General features: G+C 37.9%; 1 protein-coding gene across 3 annotated transcripts in view; it reads left to right on the top strand.

Annotated features, from left to right (window-relative positions):
* galnt18b (UDP-N-acetyl-alpha-D-galactosamine:polypeptide N-acetylgalactosaminyltransferase 18b) overlaps positions 1 to 16114 on the top strand; it is a 108309-nt gene extending 92195 nt beyond the window's left edge. For all 3 annotated transcript variants that reach the window (XM_015031422.1, XM_015031423.1, XM_015031424.1), the window contains 4 exons: positions 2854 to 2991; positions 6563 to 6658; positions 9987 to 10151; positions 15381 to 16114. In XM_015031422.1, the coding sequence (XP_014886908.1) occupies positions 2854 to 2991; positions 6563 to 6658; positions 9987 to 10151; positions 15381 to 15527 (546 nt within the window). In that variant the 3' untranslated portion in view covers positions 15528 to 16114. The remainder of the gene's footprint in view (positions 1 to 2853; positions 2992 to 6562; positions 6659 to 9986; positions 10152 to 15380) is intronic.
* The last annotated feature ends 2279 nt before the right edge of the window (positions 16115 to 18393 follow it).

The raw sequence follows: 18393 nt of genomic DNA, 5'->3' as shown, positions 1-18393 counted from the left end.
GCAGCATAATCATCCAGCGCTTGCATGCCTTTTTCTTTTTTCCAAACGTCAAATCTAAACTGGCTAAAAGGTTTGAAAAGTCAAATACTTCAACAAATTGTGTGGATAGGCTATAGTGCGAGCTGAAATGTCAGCAAACAAAACGTCATTGAATAATATTGCCACAGCTCTTGTTTAGTTTGTAAACTACTGATCTTTTTTGGATTTTATGTTTCTGTAACCTTAAACAGTTAGTCTTGGTTTTAAAAAATAGACCCGACTTAAGAGGAAAGGAAATCGAGCTTTTTCTGTTGCTGCTCCTGTTTTTTGGAATAATTTCCCTTTTCAGATGCCCTCAGCCTGGATCATTTTAAATCACTTCTTAAAACTCATTTTTACTCTTTGGCATTTAATTGATGTATTGTTTTTACTTTGTTTTGTCATTTGTGTTGTTCTTGTACAGCACTTTGATGCAGTTTTATACCCGTTTTAAAGTGCTATATAAATAAATTTGACATTGACATTTACATTGCATGAATATACTGAGTAAAATACCAAAAACAGCTCAATTAAACTGGAGCAATAAGTTGCAAACTCTTTTCTGCTGCCACATCCTCTGAGGGTCACAGGTTGAGAGCTATCAGTTCTCTTCCAATTTCAGATGTTTTCTTCAAAAAGGCCCCTGACACCTCTTAAAGACCCTCATGAAACGATTTCTCTGTTGCTGCCAGAGTGCTCTGAATTAGATTCGTGCTACAGAATAGATAGATTCTTAATATGATGCAATGAAATGTTCTAAATTTGGGCAATAAAGAAATCTATGCTGTAGGCTGATAATGAAACTTAGATGAAGAAGAGAAGGAAACTGGATTAAAGCTGCGACTTGGTTGAAAACTAGTTCATATTTTTCCAAAAGCTAAAGTTAATTTAATAAACCGAGATATTCCTAATTTAGTGAATATTTAAGATTGTATGTGGCAATAGCAATCCACATTTAAAAACAAATCCTTGTTATCCCAGCTTTAGTTGTGCTCAACATCTTAATATTTATTTATTTATTATGTTTTTAGAATACATAGGTGGTGGGGGTTTTTTAATCATAAGCTGGATTTAGTCATAACAAAAATTCTCCCAATGTTTTGAATTTCGCATGCCCTCAAGGGGAAGTTAAATGTTTGCTGGCTGAGTCTTTTTTCCTCTTCCTAATTTGTTTGATTATGTAAATCTATTTTATAAATAGACGAATTGAACATCTGCAGGCAATTCATTCAGTCAATAACAAGGCATTTAACAGAGACTAAACTCAAGAAGCATAAAATGTAGCCCCGGCTTCGGTCCCATGGACTAACTACACACAAAACTCGTCTGTGTTAATTGAGAGCACAAATATCCGCAGTGTTCATCTGAAGTTTGCACCCATCTGAGGTCACGTTTGAACAGCTCAGAGCATCAGAAAGCTTTGTCAGCAACATTTACACCCACTTTAGTTTGACTCAACACAGAACAACAAGCGATTGCGGAATGAAAAATGAATCCTTTAATAAAAAGGAGAAGGAGTAAAAGCCACAGCTAAATCCACTTTCAACTTAACGCACATGGCAATTATATGCTAAGCCTAATTAAAGTGTTCTCATTCCAATTAAAGAGCCTCGAAAGAGTCCTCAAGTGTTATATTCAGTCTGGAGTAGGTAATTTCTGGAGGATGAGCAAAATAGCAAAGTTTCTCTGACATAGCACCTACATGTCAAACAAAAATTTCAAAGGACTTTGGAGCATCTCCATTACGGTCTGTCCCTCACTAGGATCGTTAATACGGACAGGATGCTGGGCCCATATTAACGGACTCAAACAAACCCAGATTTTATTTATTTTTTTTTTTTATGAAAATTTAATTTAAAAAAACATACTGAAACCCAAAAGTTTAGTTGATTATTGTGCTATTCATACACATCTATTTATACTGAGGCATTTAATTTTTACTTTCTTAAATAATACACACCTACTGTATATCCACGTTCGTATAACAAAGAATAAAATGCAGGTCACACCGTAACTAATATGTAGTTCCGGTATCTGACAAAACTCTGACCAGAGCTGCACAGTTTCTTACTTCTTTTATTGCATGCAAATTCGTCTGAGAAATGTGGTGCTCGCGGGACTGCCAAATCAAGTTCATTCCGCTCCAAAGGTTGACACATATGATCCTGCCGTTGTTCACAATTAATCTCATAATTACGGTCCTCCATACTGCGCATGTTCACCGGTCCATTTGGTGGTTCAGATGCTGTTTGTAGTTTGCAGTGGCGTAAATCATGGGCCATGCAAGGAATCAAGGAAGAGAGTCATATTGTTTTTCCTCATTGCTGTACGGACATAAAATTAACTGAGCACATCTCCAGCCTTCCATAAATCATTAAACAAAAATAACACGCAAACAGAAAAAAATCTTGCTCAAACAAGAGTAGCAACACTTGAATGTGTTGTACGTTTAGAACCATCCATTTTCTCTTTGTGGCGATGAAAGTGTGAGCTCACCGGAAAGAAATACTGGAAAGTAAGAGGTAATTGTGCCTCTAAGGTATATGAAGGGATCTATGTTCACCCAAAGCAAATGTACTTACTTACTTTCATGATGTTGCGATAAGAGTGGGGTTATTTGACTCAGCAGCTGGATATAGATTGTTTTCATGTCAGGAAAAGGGAAAAAAAAATAAATTAATTAAGGGCTTTTGGTTTTAAGAAACACAAACTTAGTTAGTAGAAAATATCTTTCACTAATATGTTTCTTACTGGGCAAACCTTTTGAATTGTTTTGTTTTCTCTCCACATGCATATCCATGTCTTTGTGTATGAATGCTCTTTCTTTTAATCCAGGACTCAGGGATTGATATCGGAAACATCTCAGAGAGAAAAGCATTGAGGAAGAGACTGCAGTGCAAAACTTTCCGCTGGTACCTGGTCAACATCTACCCCGAGATGAGGATGTACAGCGACACCATCGCATATGGAGTTGTAAGCTTTCCTTTCCTTCACAGCTTTAATCCCATGTCTAAAATAAACCAGAACATGCCTATAGCTGTGCCCAAGCAAATCCTTTAAATCCACCATGCTGCTTTGATGATCCATAAATTTACTGCACATTTTACGTTGCTTTGCTTGCATGTTTTCATTGGATTTTTTTTGTTCTTTGCATTGATAAAGAGATAAATTAACTAAATCTAGCTTTATACGTGAAAAACATTCCCTTGAAGGGCTTTGCAGCCACGTTTGACAGAAGTACTGACAGCCAGCAGGACAAGCTGGCTGCGCTTCTATTTACCCATTTCTAGTTGTTCTCAAATAGCTTTATTTCCACAGTCCTCCCACCTTGCATCAATACGATGCATCCTAACACAGACTGGCACACAAACTGCACTGTAAAAGGAGAGAAATTTTTTTTGTGTCCTATGGATATTTTTATATATTTTATAACCTGACATGCAGTGGACTTACACAGAGGAAGAATAAACCGGCGTCTTTAGAATAATTTGTTCAGTTGAGTTTACTTCATTATTCTACATTTGTCACAGGCAATTGATGGTCTGCAGTCGGTCCAGATGGCTTGAGGATTTGTTACATGCTGCTGAATGTTGACCTCATTTAATGCAAGAGAGAACAGGGTTTTGTTTTGTTTTTTTTACTATAATCTATGATGACATTTTGTTGTTTAAGTTTTCCGCAGAACTAAAGTGAAATAATTCTGTCATGCTAACCTGTCTTGTGATTTTAATTTGAGTTGAGTTTTTTTTCTTTTTCTTTTTTTTTTTTTTTGCCGGGCATTGTGTTTTTTTTTCTTCTGGATATTTTGCAGGTTTAAATGAAGTATTATAAACATAAATTGAAATAATAGTACCAGTTTAAGGAAACACATTCTCCTCTTAAATGTTTACTTTATTCTAGGTTAACATTTAAGACCATGCAAGCAGTTTTGTAAATTGTTACTTTGGTTAATGTGGTTAAATAGATATCATAAAATTATTTCAAAGTATTTTTGCATTTATATCTTTAAAAAGTGCATAATGAAATACTTACATGAGAATAAGATAATTTAAAAATAGTTTTGCTTGAAATAACAATCTGGAAGGATTTTTATTTATTTTTTTAAAGAAATTACATGAAGGTACATGAACAATAAAGGATTCCTGAAACGGTTGAGGCTGAGTAGGCGCTATTGTATTTTGCTCCTATCTGATGTTTGGATAACTTAAAAAACAAAATAAAACAACAAATATTTTTATTGTTGAGCTCAATAGTTTAGCACCACAAAGGGCTTTGGAACTGAAAATTGTATTTTGTCAATATGTGGTTTTCCATATAACTGATTACTTAATTACAGGCCAAGCAATAAACTCAATTAAATTTTTTAATCAAGTCCCCCTACAAGTAATTTAGTTTTTTCTTTCTCCAAATCCTACAATGTGAGCTATAAATGATAACAAACCCATTTAAACCCATTTGAGGATTTCACTCTTTTATTGCTAAACCAAAAGAGCTCAAGCAATTAATGATGGGATGCCATTCATAAATCTCTAGACCAGGGGTCACCAACTCCAGTCCTCGAGGGCTACCATCCTGTAACTTTTAGATGCGTCTCTGCTCAAACACACCTGGATCAAATAAACTGCTCGTTTCCAGCCTATTGCAGAGAGGAATGAATGCTGGTGAGGGAATTCAGACATTTTGGAGCAGAGGTCAATCTAAAAGTTGCAGGATGGTAGCCCTTGAGGACTGGAGTTGGTGACCCCTGCTCTAGACCCCTATGCATCGTGTTGCATCTTTATGGATTATGCTTCTCCTGCAAATACAAGAGTTCCCAGGTAGTTTACAGGTCACGTGAATCCCAGGACACAAATTGTCCAGAACAACCAAAGCAGTTACTTTAACTTTCTCTAGTCATAATGTTTTGTGGTGTTTTATTAACCTGTCATGTAATCGTGCGTCTCCAGGCTTCGGTTACCCCGACCCTCCATCCTTGTCCCAGGAAGGCGAATATATGAGTTGTCATTTTAACTCAATCGTGTTTTTGTTTTTTTGCACTGATGATGTCAGAGCAGTTGAGTTGAATCTGAAGGTTTGTCTTAAACCTCTTTTATCACCAGACATCATTCAAACCTTTCATTGAAATACAACATTCATTATAGGAGCCCAAATGGGTTTTAAATGTGGCTATGCATTCACAGGGGTCAATCACTTCTGTTTGTTTGCTGTTTTTTTTCCCCCCTTGCATTCAAAATGTCTGGTCTTGTGTTGTTTACCTAACAGTGAAGGTACCTGTGGGTTTGCTGATTATCAGATAGAAGTATTTATCTCCAATGCAAGCTGGGAGCTGAAATCATTCCCAGATGTGTTTTTATTATCACCCGTGTTTGCCTATTTTTCTCTCCTCTAAAACCACTATCCCTGCAGCTTCCCACTGTGCACTTTGTACCTTGCAATCAGGGAGACCTTTGTCATGACGAGCATGAATAATTTTCCTTTGGGCCTGGAAGACTGAGTCATGTTCACGAAGCGTATCTCATCTGATTTGCATTTTTATAACGCAAAATTGACTTTAAGCAGATTCTGAATACGTTTCTCATTTTGGATGTTCTAACCCACTCAAGCTTCTTCTGTACGTTTGAATTTTGATTCAGTTTTTATATTATGTGAATCACAGTTAAGGTGGGAGGCATGAACAGCTTTCATTCCCTCTGTGGTTGCAAACATTTTTACATTCTTGGAAACATTTTTATTACTAAAATAAACTGCTGAAAACTTAACGATCCCTCCAATTCAGATGGGGAATAATGCTCTGCAGGAATTAGGAAAATTTATGGATGAAGTGACCTCTGTCTGCATGTGTTGCATTGATAATTTACAAAGTAAATCCCACCCAGGTTCTGAAGTAACATGTTACAAACTATTTTTTTTTTTCATTACTCCCATCCCCCGTGATATAATAAACTTCCTTCGTCGACACTTCTTTCTCTTTTTATGTTTTTCATTTCAATGATTTGTTGACAGACTTATGGATGACAACATAATACATAATTGTGACTTTTCAGACTTATTTAATAAAACAGGTGGACTGGGGCCTGTTTGTTGGATGATATCTTATTTACACAGGATTTTAAGGCCAAATTATTGTGTATGCTGGTTTTACCAGATTCTGGGGTCAGTAAGGGTTGAATTTTTTATTTTGTTAACTTCAATATTCTAAATATATCTTATAATGAAGAAACAAGTGTTTTACTGCCTGAAAAGAGTATTTTATTAGTTAGTTAATTTTTTTTTTTTTTTTTTTGTACTGCGTCCCATTAGATGGCTTTATTTGTTGCCAGACTTTATTTGTTGTTTCAGGTGACAAATAAAAACCAGTTTGCTGGATACGGTGGATTTATGAAGATAAACATCTATTAATCTGCTTTTCACCCAGTATGTAGAGTAAAAAATTAGACAGTGCGTCAGAAGTGGATGTGTTACTTGTTACAATATTTGTTACAAATATCTGGTCAAACCTCTGTAAAGCAATGTTCTTTTTTTATGTACGTTTCTTTTTTGTCAGCTGAGAAACTCTCTGAAGAACGATCTGTGTCTGGACCAGGGACCCGACAACGACAACGTCCCCATCCTGTATCTGTGTCATGGGATGACACCACAGGTTGGAGCCCTGTCTTCATATCCTTCTTTCTCTCTGGTCTTCTGTGATACAACTTTATTTTTTTTTCATCTGCCTCCATCGGTAGACTCTCAGAAAAAAAGCACTCCCTTGCTTTTTGGTAACTTTTAACAAAATATCATAATCAACTTCTCAGGACTTACTGAATAGAAATTGCATTTTCCCCCCCCCCCAACAAAACTTACTATTAACATTATTGTGTTGTTTTCAGTTTTTCTGTCAGAAGATGTCTTTTTAGTAGAGCATTATAAGAGAGTAAAAACATTTAGACTAAATTTCAGCCCCGTAGTTTTGGAGATCATAACAGCTTGTTTATAAGAGGCGGGTTTTTTTCTCAGTTCTCATTACTCAATGTCCTAAACTCTCTGAACCGCTTGTTCCGGATATATTTCAGCTAAATAACCAGGAGTTTAAGTGTTAGCAAAGCATGATAATCATTTATTTTCTCCTGCCTCTTCCAGCTCATATTGATTGTTTCATCCCATTACATCTGAACAGATTGCTTTCAGACATTGTTAAACTTTTCTAGAGACAGAGATCTCCCATTGTTCTGCTCAGTCAGAGGAATCTGCAGGACACATTTTCAGTCTTATTTCACCTGTGCTGATGACATCACAGCGGTGCAGATTTAAAACCTGATTCAAACTTACAGCCTCGTTCGGTGATTGCAAAACGTTTTCTCCGTTTTGTTCAAAAAATGAACACATCAGAAACAAAACAGAGATTTCTTTGGGGGGTGTTTTTTTTTCTTTTTTCACCACATTACATGTGCTGCTACACGTGATTCCTCACTTAAATAAAAGCAGATTAACGCTGGTTTGCCAGCGGATGTCATATCACAAAGACGTATCTTTGCCAGTAGATGTTTCATCCTCCCTCTGTTGTATTCTGAGTTTCTGTGGAGCTTCACCATTCATCTATGTAGTCAAAATGTATCTGGTTATTCCTGGAAATGAAGGATTTGCATATAGAAATGTAACAGTATTTGTGAACCTTATTTTACAAAGCTAGCCGCTACATCTAACCTATGATCTGGATTTTTAAGGGTTTACCAACAACAGCTTCAGTTACTAACAGTGTGAACAGTATCACAATCTGCGTTTATAAATTCAGTTTGAAACTATTATTTTAACGGACACGCTATTAGCTCCTCTGATTGGGGTTCAGCATGATAGGCAACATTCGAACAAACAAAAGACGATTAGAGAGACCCCTTATTATTTCAATGACAATCTGACTTTATATGAGTGTTGAATGTGTTTTTCTTGTCTTGGTTTATTTTTATAAACTATACTGGGTTCCATTGACTCGTTCTCAGTCTAAATTAGTGAGACTTTTAAAGGAGAAGTTCAAACCACAGCCAAATGCTAGATTTATGCTGGTTCTTAGTTCTTTGAACATGTTTTCTGCTTCAAGTGGCTCATACTACAGTCAGCTCCCACCAGTGGAGACTTTTGCTGTGGGTCATGTAGGGAGTTGCCCAAGGCAAAACAATGTAAGTTGCACCAAGAACAAGTTTTCTATTGCTTTCTCTTTATGGGATCTGCCATCAACGGGAGTTTGCACTGAGAATAGGGAGATTTGGCTTCATGCTTTGACTGGGACTCACTGCATTTTCTCCCACCTCAGAATCAGAAAGGACCTCCTGTCATCAGCTGGGGATTCGACTGTTTCCAAGAAAACACTTGCCCTGGTGTAGCAATGCTGCTAGTCTGGTTTAAAAAACTCTTGGAGAGAGACAAGGAGACCGTAAACTGCTTTGGATCATCTTTGAGTTTTAATGTTGCATCACCAAGAAGTATTAGATTCCATATTGATTTAACCTGCTCCACTGTTGACTGCGATGTTTTTTTTGTAGTATGTCATAAATGTGTCACTATAAGTAGCTTTTTCTTGAGCAAGCTTCGAGAACACCTCAGATATTGTGTTTAAGTAGTGGTTGCAAACAAAGGAGATAATTATGCTGGAAGAAACGCCGCATATGGAAGGAAGAGTATTGCCAAGCTTGCAGATTGTCAGCAGACGTATGACAAAAAAAAAAAAAAAAAAAAAAATGGTCTTAAAGCCAAAAACAATAGACAAAAACGTCATACTCGGCCCGGCAGCCTGAGCTACTCCAAAAATGAGCAGCATAAGACAAAAGCCACACGAAAGACAGCTTGCTCATTGCTGCCTCTTAAAAACAAAAGTCTGGTGTGAAGGAGGCTCTTTTGGCAAAGAATGAGAAATAAGATTAGAGGGAAAGAATATCTACATATTTTTTGCTGCCAAAGAAAATAAGCAAATACTCCTCTAAATTGTTTTGGGTATATTGTGAATGATACATTTACTATAGTATCTTATTTTCCTTATTCGCTCCATATCATGCTTAATTTACTAACCAGTTAGTTCATGTTTTCATCGCTTTCATCAGTTTTTTACAAAAAGAAAAAGCAAAGACATATTTAGGATATTCAGAGCAATGCAGAGCAATAATATACAGTAAATTAGAAGCACACAGTATGCATGAAAAGGTTCCCTGTGACATTATTAATTTTCTTTGACTGTTCTTGCTGGTTGAGGTGGAGGCGGGCAGCTAATTTTACCGGCTCTCAGCAGTGCACAGTTAGACACAGTGGTCCAGTCATCGTAGGCGTGTTACGCCCTTATAGCAGGTCATCTGCTAAATATGTGGGGTCGTCGGATGATGAGTGGGAGAGAGAAAAAGAAGATAAAGTTCTGCCACATAAATTACTACTTTTTGCTTTAAGCTTCCCTGAGTATTTTTCTCTCTTTTTACTGACTGATTTAAAAAAATTTGTTCAACCACAAAAATGAACCCTGGACATTTTCTGTAAAATCAAACCCTCTTTCTGTTCTTTTTTTACTTACCTTCTGGATCTTAAATTTGCACACAGGAGTGAATTAAAAGACTCATTTGGCACTAAGAATTTATTGTTAATTGAAGTCAGACTACGGCAGGCTTTGTAAATACATTACACGGTTTTGCATTATTCTTGCAAATAATTTGCGGCTTTTTTTCCAGCTTATCATAAGAAAATTCCAACAGAATGAGTGTAATTACTTATTTTTCTCTCCTATCCTGAATAAATAAAGAGCCTGTTTGCATCACCTGGTCCTTTCTTATGTTCTATTCACCCAGGAGCGGGGTATTTTTAGCCTTAGATGTCTGTTTCATCCTTAATGACCTAGCTTCATTTACTGCACAGTTAAGCACCTTTATGGGCATGTGGAGCTCTGGGTGAGGGAGCAGCTAAATGTCAACGGTGAGCAAACACTTTTTCACTTTAGCATGTGGTCTCTCTTTCAGAATGTGTACTACACCAGTAACCAGCAGTTCCTTGTCGGACTGCTCAGTCCCACCGTTGACGACGACGACAACAAGTGCCTGGTGGATGTAAACGGCAGGCCACGCCTCATTGAGTGTAGCTACGCCGCAGCCAAGCGTATGAAGCTCCACTGGCTCTTTACTCAGGTGACGATTCCTAAAACATGCTGTCAACTTTACTACACTTTCACCTCCTCAGTTCAAATTGGCCAATCACGTCGGGCTTCCAGAGAAGAAAAAAGAAAAACAAGGTTAACTTAGACAAATATGATGTCAACATTTGTCATGCATATCCACATACCAGTCAAACGTCCTTATAAAACAGGTGCTTTTGAAGCAGACATCCTTTTTAGCTACAACACAAGATGGCTGCCAAAGAGGGCACACTCACATGGCAACAACCAAACTTATTAGCAGTACGCTGGCATGCAACAAACAACATAGCAGTGATTGCAAGACGAAGATTCATGAAGCCGTTCAGCTTTCCATCCAATTGCTCCATTCATGAGCAGAAGCTGCGTAATGCTTCGTTTGGGCTACTGCGCCACCTAGCAGACAGTGCATGTAAAACAGGTGAAGTGACTATAGTGACATGACATTGGGTATGATCTAAATTATCTTACTCTGCATTTGTGATACTATGTCTGGATCAAAAGGGAAAGTGAAAACTGAGAGGACAGACCACTGCAAAGTCAATGGGCTAATACTACTTTGCAACCGTGCCTCAACACTTGCCTATAATATAGAATAGTAAGAGAAGAACTTAGTGATTTTAAAAGTTTTGCTAGGAACTACAGCAGTTCTCCTGGCCTGCACAGACTCCTTAAAACTGTTAACTCTAAAAACACGTATGGTTAAAGTTTTTTTTTTTTTTTTTTTTTTTTTTTTTCGTGGCAGGTGCTTGAAAATATTGGATTCCCATTTTATGGAGCCGTTTATTTTGTGAGTCACTGAAACTATACATTTGAGATTTCAAGCTTTGGAACTATAAGCTATTTTAACAGAACCAGCGGACATCTCACTGCATACCCGATAATAGCAATTAAGCTGGTAGATACATTTTGTGGCCTCTGAAGGCTGTCATTGCCGCAGTAATCACAGCCTTCCGTTTCTCTAGCAGTAAGATGTGACTTATTCCATGTAAGTGCTCTGAAATTAGGCCTGTTTTAGAACAAAAACATCATCCTTCTGACCTTCTCGACGTTGCACTGCCACCGCTCATTTGTCTGCCTGGTTTTACACCGTCATCGGCAGAAAGCTTTTTCATGCTCGAGCTCGGATGTCACAGATCTTCACACTGATCTTTATTTTAGTTAGCGCTGCATAATGCAGTAAGCGCTGTGGGAGCGTGTCAGCGAGGCTGAAGCTTATCATGTCTCCGAAATGTGGCATCAATTATTGACATGGTTGTGACTGCACATGTGCAAAGTGTTGAACTGAAACGGAAATAGATCGCTTTGATGCAGCCAAAGCAACTTTACGAAACAGAAGGATCTGCAAAGAAAAGGAGAGGGTTTATTTGATCTTGCTACAAATACCACACCAGTCTGCAGGAAACCTTCATGACTCAAGATATTTTAATCTTTTTCCATTAAAGCTGCAAGATTGTTTCACTTCTTTTAGTCACCACCAAATCCACTTATTGTGATTGACTTTAAGTTGTGCTTTGCAGAATGAATGTAATGTGTATAGATGTGCACGCAGATTAGTCAGACTTGTTTGATTTGAAGGAATGCCTTTTTATTCATTACATACAAATACCCATTGTTCTACCACGAAGACAGAAAATCCAGTTTAAACCCCACAGACTGTGGCATAAATTAGATCTTCTCAGGTTCACTGATCAGCAAATATTTGGAGACTTGTACGAACAAAGGAGCAAAGCTGCAACTCAGCATTTCATTGTACAGACTTAGTCATTCAGAGTTTCATTTTGGACTTGCTCCTCACGTTTGAAAAATTATCTCTCAATTCTTGAAAGTTGAGCGTGAAAACTTTAAATGAGAGCTGACAAGTTAAATTTGTGAACAATAGGAAAGTTGTGCAATGAAATCCTTCTGAATGACGTTTTTTTTCATTACTTGATATCTTTCTGTAAATAGTGACATTGTCAATGTTAAGAAAAACTCAACTGTCCTGCTATGATCAGACTTTCAAAATGTGATCAGCATAGTGCAACAAAACTATACTTTCCACTTGGCAACTTTTGCATTTACTCTTCTTAGTTTCTAATACGTTACTGAAGACAAATTAAAATAAAACTTTTAAAAATATTTTCTAAAAGCAATTATTACTGTAGTGTATTTTTTTCATTAACAGATGTACAGTAATAATAAAACTGCTAAGTGATGAAGTGTGTTATTTCACTGCATGATTTTGCAAAATATAACCTGACAAAAAACATTATCAAGAAAAAAATAGCTTTGTTTTTGTATATTTTGTCGATGACATCACAAGAGGCACAACAACCAGTAAAGGTAATTTTCTGCTTTTATTATTGACTGAGACAGTGTCTGTCAGGGCCAAGTAAGGTCCATAACAAAGAACTGAGGACAAAGTGTGTTACAACAAAAGAAACCTATTTTAAAGAAGCGTGAAAAAATATTTTAGCAACTTTTCATAATCAGATTCAGGGCTGATGTCTGCAGTAAACAGAAAACAATATTTTCTATGCATATGTTTCAAGCAGACAGTCATTGCTTCAGCTTTCGTAACCTTTCCTTCCTACAAATTCCATCAGCATGAGTCATTGCTGGAAGAACTTATGGGTATCAGTGAATGTAGCCAATATTCAAGAAGCTACAGCCCAAGCAGAATTCAAGCTAATTTCATGTTTATGTCTTTATATTAATTTTGTTAACTCAAATTCTAAAAACCTGTCTTGGGTGAACACTGCCTGTTCCTTTATGTACCTCCTTGTCCTATCAGGGTCGACCCTGCAAGAAGTAGGGGGTATAGTGGGCGGGTTGAGTGGGAGGACGGACGGACAGATGGACACTAGGAAAGAGTGCAGCTGAGTGTCAGTGAGTCGTGGTTGCATGTAGGCATAAGTGATGAGTTTCTTTGTGTATGATAAAGGTGTATAATAAAAATCTGAGCAAGCTTCCTTTCAACTTTGTGGTGATACATCATTATAACCACCATGGACATCTTTATTGGTCTACGCCTGTGCAGTGCAATACTCAACAATCTGTGAGGGACTGTGTATTCTGATACCAAACAGGATTAACTTATTTAGTAGTTTCAGTTACTGTATTTCTTATTCAGTTCAATTCAATAAGTTTATTTATATGGCATCAATTCATATTAAATGTAATGTTGGGGCACTTAACAAAAAATAAATAAATAAATTCAGTTTTATCACATAAATTCCAGTTGTTCCTAGTTATCAAACAGTACATTAAGCTCAGTTAATTATTTGAAATAGTTTAAAACATTTCATCTAAGGAAACCCAGCAGATCACACACATCAAGTCATTGACTTTCAGCATTCATTCCTCCTGGACAAACATTTAGTGACGACAGAAAAGTGTTGTTGTCTTTAAAGTAATCCCTCATACCGAGCATGCATGTAGTGATAGTGGAGAGGAAAAAACTCTTTAATGGTAAGAAACCTCCAGCAGAACCTGGCTCAGTACAAGCAGTCATATGCCACCACTGACTGTTCACTCAGGCTTAACGTTTCTCTCCACATCCATCAGTGCGCTTTGGCCTCCCACACTGTTGCCAGTTCACAACTTTCACTTCCTTCCCTTGCAGCACATTTGATAGATTCTGACCACTGCAGACAGAAAACACCCTCTCATGACTTGCTGGTTCATCCACTTTGAAGACCCAATGAGTACTTACTGCCTTGTACGTCATAACTAAGACTGTGTTCACACTGCAGCCCAAAGTGACCTAATTCAGATTTGTTTGTGCCTTAGTGCGACCTGAATCTGATCGTTTCACGATGGTCTGAACAACACAGGTCGGAATTTTTGTGAATGCAACTCTGACCACTCGGATAGCCGATACATATCCAATCTTTTCAAACATGACCTGAATCTGTGTGGCCAGGGTCGCATACATCTGACCTGAACATCGATACTCGACAAACGTCATTATTCTGCATCCTGATACGAGCAACCAGGAAGGAAAACAACGACGACGGACAATAATGAGGATTAAGTTGTTTATCTCTTGGCTCCGGACAACAACTTCAAAATCATAAGCTATGCTCCATCGATAGCATCCACGTTTACTTCCGCAAACACTGAACACGCTCTCTATCTGTGACATTATTGCGCCCTCTTCTGCGCATGCAGGACACTTTCAGGTCGTTTCCAGTTCACACTGGAGATCACATACAAGTCGCATATATTTGGAACGACCTCGCCAAAAAAGTCCAATTTGACAAAAATCTGAATTGGGTCACTTCAGGCTGCAGGGTGAACGTAGCCTGCCTAACGGGTGACAGGTTTAAGTGATAATCATGATTGACTTTACCCGTCAGAGTCTAAAATGCTATGATTGATTGGTGCAATGTGTTTGTCTGTATTCTGCTCTTGTCGGATGGCCATTTGGTTTAAAGAGACAAAACAAGTTAAGGTCTTAATAGATTGTGGTTTACTGGATGCATTGATTCACGATTTGGCACAAGCCGTCCGCACATAACGGTCCATAAATAAAGGATTGCAGCATTTGCTGTGAATCTGTTACGTATTATAAATATTGTTGGTGCTTTCACAGAAAAGCCAAACTTGTGTAGAAAAACACCAAGAATAATTTATATCACAGTCTTTATAAGCTGTCACATTCTTGTGCATTTTTCCTCCCACACCTTTCAGATCCCCTACAGTGAAGAGCAGAGCTCTCTCTGTACAACTCTCTTAACACTGTATTGACTGCTAAAGGCCTCCTCTTTGGTCAACCCTGACACTGTAATAAGGAACTACTGCTTCATTTGATCAGAGCTCGGTGTAGGGCTTTTAGCCATATGATGGGCTCTTTCTGTTCAGACTCTGGCCATCATATAGCTATAGACTGTTTTATTCTGCATCTTTCTTTAGCATTTTTTGTATTATCCGTTAAATCCTAATATTGAAATTTTGGCCCTGAACGTAAACATGAAGTCAGTTCCCTCCTTCACTACATATTTTCATTTTGTCAATAATCTGAGAAAGTGTGTTTCCTATTCTTTCTGATTCTTTGCCTTTAACTATGTTGGCATTATCTGTTGGGCCCGACGAGGAAGGCACTTCTGCAGTTTACATTGATATTCCTTAACAGCAGTGTGGGTTTAGAGAGGGGAAGTTGCGTTCTGCTCAAATTGCTCTTCCCGAGCCCAGCACAATTCTAACTAGCCTGCTTTTATCTTTTTTTTTTTTTTTTCAGGGAGGATCTATTCAGAACAGAAAATCAAAGAGATGCCTAGAGCTTGTGGTGAACAGCGACAATGAGTTTGGCTACCAACTGGCTCTGCAGAAATGCACCGGACAGAAATGGTTCATCGCAAATGTGTTGTTTAGCAACTTGCTATGATCGTGTGCCGAAGGAAAATACTGGAGTCTTTTTCAGAGTACGTTTCGTGTGTATCTGGCTGCATATCAGCGCTGTGTGAAAAGGATAAGAAGCAGGAAAGCGCTGCATGGTTGGATAAGTTCATTTTGAGCCATGATGTCCTCTGATGAGCGGCCATCATTTCATCCTAAATGTTAAACATTTTATTTCACCAACGAGATCAGCCATAGGTTGCAGATATTTTGCATACTTGACAAGATGGTATATTTAGTATATTTTATGGTAAATGTATTTTAGTCAGATTTCCGTTGACCTGCTTTTTTTTTTTTTTTTTTTAAATTTGCTACTGTGTAGCAAGCTTTCGAAACCTGTAATTATTTTTATTTTAGTGTCTCAGGTTTGTAGATTTACTACTCAATGAAGCTGTACAGTTGTGAGAAATGTTGGAATAAATTGGGACATGATATTTTATAAATGTTAAAAGTTTTCTTATATGTATATCAGTAAAAAAAAAAAAGATGAGAACTACTGAGTAAAAGTGCCTTTTATATTTGTTGCCCAAAGGTGTGTGATACCATTACTGAAATTAAAAGTATTCAAAACTACAATTCATCTCTATAGTTTGCTGTTCATTTTATTAATTAGATTAGTTTACGTATATTTACCTAGTGACATATTTCAAAATGTGTATGTAGCTTAATGTGCTCCAAGGCTTGGAAAGACACAATAAAAAAAATTCACATGACCTTAAAGAAAGCAGAGCTAATTTTGTACTAATTTTGGTTTTTCTACCATTTATTCAGCCTCCTGAACACACCAAAACGATCACTAATACAGAACCAATAAACAACCCAGAGACATTACATTTCAAAGATTATGTGGCCGGTTAGGATATGACAACCTGGTGAAGTCTGCTTGTTTGATTTTCTTTTTGAGATCATACCCTCTAGCTACTTTTTCAGGTAAGTCTTGGTGGCATAGCGGGTTGGATCCATTTTTGCCTTCAGACATGCCTTCCTCCTTCACCGTTTTAGATTCGACAAGCTGTGGTAAACATCCTTCCTCAGAGATTTTGGTTTATATTGACGGTTGCTGCAGATTTGTCAGCTGCACTTGAGGAGAATCCTCTACTAGATTGAAATCTGGTGATTGCAGAGGCCCCTGGAGTACAATGAAGTCGTTGCCAGTTTAAGATGTTTTGAGCTTTGTGACATGATGCATTATCTTGCTGGAAGCATCCGTCAGCATATGGGCGTACTGTGGTCCTAAAGGGATAGAGATGTTCAATAACAATCTTCAGGTTGCCTGTGGCTACTTAACGGTGCTCAATCTTTCTCAGTTTGAACCTCTTCAGCATGTTGTGTTTGCCATGTCTAGACGACCAAATGCAATGAGTTGAATTCGTGATTTACTGAATTGTGTTTACAAGTAAATGTCAGGGTATACCTAAAACACTGACTGGTGAGTACATGCAAGACATTGTTCATGGTTTTGTGGCACTAGTGGACATTATTCATTAGTAGCTTGACATGAAGAAGGGCAGAGAGAGTAGGAGAAGGCATGCAGGAAATAAACCTGAGGCCGGGAATCAAACTTATTATTAGTGCATAATAATATAGTCTCACCTGCTCTAACACTGACTGACATGGCCTCCAATGTTTATTTTGTATTAGATAAACTATTCTGATGAGCGTCATTCATCTAACAGGTTAAAATGAGGCATGTTTGTGATGCAACAGTGTATGAGCTGCACCTGCCTCCTGTTACGCTACACAGAGCCAAAAGTTGGATGGATGGAACAAATGGAAAGTCCATTTAAACTGGGTTTTATTTTTGCCCTCCTCCAAGTTTCCACTTCGTCTAAAACACCAGCATAGCCATGGTCAACATAATGTTTTGTCGCAGCCTTGGCTGCGCCGTCTTCCGGCTCTGTTCTTCACAGCCATCACCTGAAGGCGAGGTCTTTGTTTCAAATCTCACTGAGCCCTAGCTTTTCTGTGTAGCCTGTGTGTTCTTTCTGTTCATGCCCATGCTTGTTAGAAGTACTTTGATCAACTCCTACAGTCTGGAAGAGTACATATTATGTTAAGGAGTAATTATAAGACTTGGAAAATACATAGTTGTGTTGTCTCATATCTTTGCTTGTCTCGCTCGTTGCACACTGATTTGAGGGATATTCTCCCTCTGCTTATCCAAGAAACAGAAAACAATTGAAGTTGTCTTGAGAGCTTGACGTTTCGTGATAAGACTTTGTAATGCTTCAGTTATTTTGAAAAAATCAACATTTTGTCATTTATAAGTTATTTTACAGTCATTTCTGCATGTGCTAAAGTATCTCTTTTATTCCAAATATGTTGAACTAGATTGTAACTTTATTTTTGCTTAACAAATCAAACATATACAGACTACTGTCTTTTACAGAGGCAGCCTTCGGAGGGAGTCATGACGGTGATGTCTCTTTTTAAAAATGGCAAACGCAGAGGAGAGAAGCTGAGAACTGGAACAGCTTTCTGCTGCGACTCCTGGTGCACCAGGGGTGGAGACGAGCAGCACAGCATGTTTTCAACATGCCGGTCCTAATTACCTTCCACATTCAAGTAGAGCTTGGCAAACCATAGCATTAAATTTACATGGAAACCCACTGTCATCAAAAGGACCACCCTGCTAATGTGTTCTAATGTATGCCATAAGAGCAGCTCTGCATGTGCAAATCTGTGAGTGAAAGAAAAGCGTACGCCCATGCACTTTACTTACATCTTCATGTGGCTGATCGCTCGCCTGCTGGTGTGCTTTCCAAACAGCACTTTTTAGCTTTGAACTACGCTGCACAGGGAATATGTGCCACTGATATTGTCATTATAAGATGCATATTTTTCACCCTGGCTGC

Source organism: Poecilia latipinna, unplaced genomic scaffold, assembly GCF_001443285.1.
Source record: "Poecilia latipinna isolate Pla-1442-1.1 unplaced genomic scaffold, P_latipinna-1.0 Scaffold207, whole genome shotgun sequence".
NCBI lineage: Eukaryota > Metazoa > Chordata > Actinopteri > Cyprinodontiformes > Poeciliidae > Poecilia > Poecilia latipinna.
The sequence above is the reverse complement of the archived record's forward strand: the minus strand, read 5'-3'. Positions and strand labels throughout refer to the sequence as shown.